We start from the raw sequence: 5,344 nt of genomic DNA, 5'->3' as shown, positions 1-5,344 counted from the left end.
ATAAGGAGTCTTTTTAGGAGTTTTAATGTTTTAGGAATTCTTTACCATTTTTGGTAAGTTGAGAGTCCTTGTAGGAATTAGAGTCCTTGTAGGAGTCTTGTTTCTTTTTCTATTTAAGAAGAGTCTTGTAAGCCCTAGAGGCATAACTTTTGATTAATAAAATTTCGTTTTTCCTCAATATTTCTTCGTGGATTCGAAGCTCTTCGTGGATTCGAAGATCGTTCTTTGTGGATTCAGAGAACACCCTTGGTGGATTCCGAGGTTACAACTTCCGCGCTGCGTCAATTGGTATCAGAGCCTTATTCCTCCGATCCGATGGCAGGTGATGAAGCCCCTATCTCTCGAACTGAGTTTGACGTGCTAAAGGCCGATGTCAATCAGATGAAGACTGTCGTGGAGCGAATAGCAGTGGCAGTAGAGCGTCTGGAGATTGCAGGAGATCGAAATCGCGTTGATGGTCGCCAACGACGTGAACCGACTCCGTATGAAGATTCCGACAGCGAGGAAGATCACTATGCACCCCCACGCCGCGGTGTTTATCGCAGAGACCGACGACAAAGGGATAATTATGACGCTGGAGGTTTCAAGATGAAGATGGATCTGCCATCTTTCAACGGGCAACTGCATATTGAAGAGTTCCTCGACTGGATTGCAGAAGTAGAGAGGTTCTTTGAGTATATGGAGATCCCTGAAGAACGTAAGGTTAAATTGGTGGCCTACAGACTCAAAGGTGGAGCTTCGGCTTGGTGGGAGTCTGTTTGTCTGAATCGATCTCGTCAAGGAAAGCCGAAGGTCGATAGGTGGGAAAAGATGAAGAAGCTACTGAGAGCCCGTTTCTTACCAAGTGATTATGAACAAGTTTTATTTGGGCAGTATCAGAATTGTAGGCAAGGTGGAAGAACTGTGGATGAGTATACGCAGGAGGTCTATCGACTGTCATCCCGCAACAATTTACACGAGAGCGAGGCGCAGCAGATGTCTCGATACATTGGGGGATTAAGGATAGCGATTCAGGATCGTGTATCTTTGCAGCAGACCTATACATTGGCAGACACGGTTAGCCTAGCCGAGAAGGTGGAGCGACAGCTTGGACGAAATAGTAAAGGATCGTGGGCAGCTTTCGACGGTTTGCGCACAAACTTTAATCGTGGTGGGAATAAACAGTCTCAAACTGTTCCTGATCAAGATTCTACGACAGAGAAGGGCAAGGGGCCAGCGACAACCGCAGCGAAGAAGCCTACTCCAGCGAACCCTTATGCCAAACCTGACCCGATCAAGTGTTATAGATGCGGACAGCCTGGTCATCGTTCCAATCAGTGCCCTAAAAGAGGTACTGTCAACATAGTGGATCATGAAGATGAAGTTACAGACCGTGACGAAGCTGAAGACTACGATGGTGGATTGGATCCTGATGATGATGGGGAACAACTCTCATGTGTTGTACGGCATCTATTATTGGCCCTAAAGACAGAAGATCCCCCACAGAGGCATAACATCTTCCGCACGAGATGCACTGTGAAACAGAAGATCTGTGATGTCATCATTGATAGTGGGAGCAACGAGAATATTGTCTCTCGACGCATGGTGGAGAGGTTAGGATTAAAGACAGAGAAGCATCCCGCCCCTTACAAGATTGGTTGGATTCGAAAGGGTAGCGACGTACAAGTCGATGAAGTGTGTCGGGTATCCTTTTCCATTGGCCGAACTTATATCGATGAGGCGTTATGTGATGTAGTTGAGATGGACGCATGTCATATCTTATTAGGCAGGCCATGGCAGTTTGATGTTGATGCCACACATCGGGGAAATGATAATGTTTATATATTTAAGAAGGATGGTCGGCGAATTGTGCTCAAGTCTCTAACTGAGAAGGGGCCTATCAATACCAATATGGCTAAAAAGAAGAATTTCTTGGTCGTTGACAATGAAAACTTTATGAAAGATGTGAAGCAGTCTGATGAGATTTATGCCCTAGTAGTTTCGGGAAAAGAGGAGTCTGCCACTGACGAATTTCCACTAGAAGTACAGACCCTCTTACAGCAGTTTAATGCAGTTATGCCTGATGATCTTCCTTCTGAATTACCCATGCTTAGGGACGTTCAACATCAGATTGACTTTATCCCTGGATCTCGACTACCAAATCTGCCACACTATAGGATGAGTCCGAAGGAAGGAGAGGTTTTGCAGAAGCAGGTGGATGATCTCATCCAGAAGGGCCTTATACGACCTAGCATGAGTCCGTGTGCAGTGCCAGCACTACTGGTCCCAAAGAAGAACGGAGAGTGGCGTATGTGTGTGGACAGTAGGGCTATCAACAAGATTACAGTGAAGTATAGATTTCCTATTCCACGCTTGGAAGACATGCTAGACATGTTATCTGGTTCAAAAGTGTTATTCAAGATAGATCTCAAGAGCGGCTATCATCAGATTCGGATTAGGGAAGGAGATGAGTGGAAGACTGCTTTCAAGACAAAAGAAGGCCTGTACGAGTGGTTAGTCATGCCTTTTGGTCTTTCTAATGCCCCTACCACTTTTATGCGATTGATGAATTAGGTATTAAAACCCTTTATCGGCAAGTTCGTCATAGTTTACTTTGATGATATCCTGATTTATAGCCAGAGTGAGGCTGCACATCTGGACCACTTGAGGGAGGTACTAACAGTTTTGTAGGAGAATAAGTTGTACATCAATCTGAAGAAGTGCAACTTCATGACCAGTAGCCTCGTATTTCTAGGCTTTGTTGTTAGTGAAGAGGGTATTCATGTTGATGAAGAGAAGGTTCGTGCTATTAGAGATTGGCCTACCCCGAAGACTGTCAGCGAAGTTCGTAGTTTTCATGGCCTAGCAACATTTTATAGGAGATTTGTAAGAAATTTTAACAGCATTGTAGCACCTATAACTGAATGCATGAAGAAAGGGAAGTTCAATTGGGGGGAAGAAGCAGATCGTAGCTTTGCACTGATCAAGGAGAAGTTGTCCACCGCACCTGTGCTTGCACTTCCAGATTTTCAAAAAGTCTTTGAAGTTGATTGTGATGCGTCCATCATAGGAATTGGTGGTGTTTTATCGCAGGAAGGGCGTCTAGTTGCCTTTTACAGTGAGAAACTCAGCGAAGCTCGGCAGAAGTGGACCACATATGAGCTGGAGTTATATGCCATAGTTCAGTCTTTGAAGCATTGGGAGTACTATTTGATCTCGAGAGAGTTTCTGCTTCACACTGATCATCAGGCTTTGAAGACCCTTAATAGTCAGACTACCATCAATCGTATGCATGCTCGTTGGATTACATATCTACAGCGTTTCACCTTTGTTTTGAAACATAAATCCGGGCAGCAGAATAAGGTGGCAGATGCACTCAGTAGGAGAGCTGGATTGTTGGTAACTTTGAAGGCTGAAGTGATTGGGTTTGAGTACCTTATGGAGCTGTATGCAGAGGATGAAGATTTTAAGAAGATTTAGGACGACTGTCTTCAAAATAAACCAGTCAAAGACTTTCATATTCAGGATGGTTATCTATTTCATGGCGATCAATTGTGCATACCCCAGAGTTCGCTAAGAGAGCAGATAATTCGAGACCTTCATGCTGGCGGACTAGGAGGACATTTGGGACGTGATAAAACAATTGCAGCAATTGAAGAACGATATTACTGGCCTCAGTTAAAGAAGGGAGTAGAAAAATATGTGCGGCGTTGTCCAGTTTGTCAAGTTGCTAAGGGATAGTCTCAGAATACGGGATTGTATACACCTTTACCTGTTCCTGATGCACCATGGCATGATATCTCTATGGACTTTGTGTTGGGACTGCCTCGAACCCAACGAGGCATGGATTCTGTTTTTGTTGTGGTTGACAGGTTTTCGAAGATGGCACACTTTATTCCATGCAAGAAGACTGCGGATGCGAGCAACATTGCCAATCTTTTCTTTCGGGAGATAGTTCGTCTTCATGGAGTGCCAAAATCCATCACATCCGATAGAGATTCCAAGTTCTTATCACACTTTTGGAAGACTTTGTGGCAGAGATTCAACACTTCTCTCAAGTTCAGTACTGCCTATCACCCTCAAACAGATGACCAAACTGAAGTGGTCAATCGCACCCTCGACAATCTTCTTAGATCTATTTCTGGCGATCGACCAAAACAGTGGGATCTTGCTTTGGCACATGCTGAATTTGCCTACAAATGTATGAAGAGTCGGACTACAGGCAAGGCACCCTTTGCAATTGTGTATGGAAGGCTTCTGAATCATTATCTTGATCTAGCCCCGCTGCCTAAACTTCCTGGACAGAGTGTTCCTGCAGATCATATGGTTGAAAAGATACGTGCTATCCAGCAGGAGGTGAAGGAAAAGATAGAGCAGTCTAATGCTAAATATAAAGCTGATGCTGATCAACAAAAGAGGAAGAAAGTGTTTGAAGAAGGAGACATGGTGATGGTGTTTCTGCGAAAAGAACGTTTTCCCGTGGGCACCTACAACAAGCTGAAGAATAAGAAGTATGGTCCATGCAAAATACTGAAGAAGATTAGCGACAATGCTTATGTGGTTGACCTTCCTACAGATTTGGGTATTTCTCCTAGTTTCAATGTTGCAGATTTGTTTGAGTATTACCCACCATAAGAAACAGCTATTCATGCAAGTGTAAGCTCGGGGTCGAGCTCTTTTCAAGCAGGGGGGACTGATGTAGAACACTTAGCAGACACGTTTATGTCAAAGTGGGACAGTCGCAAGCCCAAATATGACCTGGTCGAAGAAAATAACTTGTTTCGAAGAAACGGCCGTAACTTTCAAACCGTACGTCGGAATTGGACGAATTATATATGAAAATCGACTATCTCGACGAGACAGAGCCATCCAAACCTACCCCTCCGGGTTTGGTTTGCATTCTCAGCTTCACCAAATTCCTTACGGTTTGAGAGATATTTGCATTTTTATCCGTTTTTACTATTTTTAGTAATATTTTAGGAGTCTGTTTTGTTTAGGAAACAAATCCGATTTGATCTCAGATTTGACCGAAGGACTTTCCTAATCATAAGGAGTCCTTTTAGGAGTTTTAATGTTTTAGGAATTCTTTATCATTTTTGGTAAGTTGAGAGTCCTTGTAGGAATTAGAGTCCTTGTATGAGTCTTGTTTCTTTTTTTATTTAAGAAGAGTCTTGTAAGCCCTAGAGGCATAACTTTTGATTAATAAAATTTTGTTTTTCCTCAATATTTCTTCGTGGATTCGAAGCTCTTCGTGGATTCGAAGATTGTTCTTTGTGGATTCAGAGAACACACTTGGTGGATTCCGAGGTTATCACTTCCGCGCTGCGTCATATATGTATTATGTAAATACACTTTAATAAGCTAG

The 5,344-nt window shown here is 43.4% G+C and overlaps 1 protein-coding gene across 1 annotated transcript; it reads left to right on the top strand.

Moving 5' to 3' along the window:
* LOC109838225 lies at positions 316-2,553 on the top strand. Its single transcript, XM_020406683.1, has one exon. The coding sequence runs from the start codon at positions 316-318 to the stop codon at positions 2,551-2,553; it is 2,238 nt and encodes a 745-aa protein (XP_020262272.1).

Source organism: Asparagus officinalis, chromosome 4 (genome assembly GCF_001876935.1).
Source record: "Asparagus officinalis chromosome 4, Aspof.V1, whole genome shotgun sequence".
NCBI classification, from domain to species: domain Eukaryota; kingdom Viridiplantae; phylum Streptophyta; class Magnoliopsida; order Asparagales; family Asparagaceae; genus Asparagus; species Asparagus officinalis.
The sequence above is the reverse complement of the archived record's forward strand: the minus strand, read 5'-3'. Positions and strand labels throughout refer to the sequence as shown.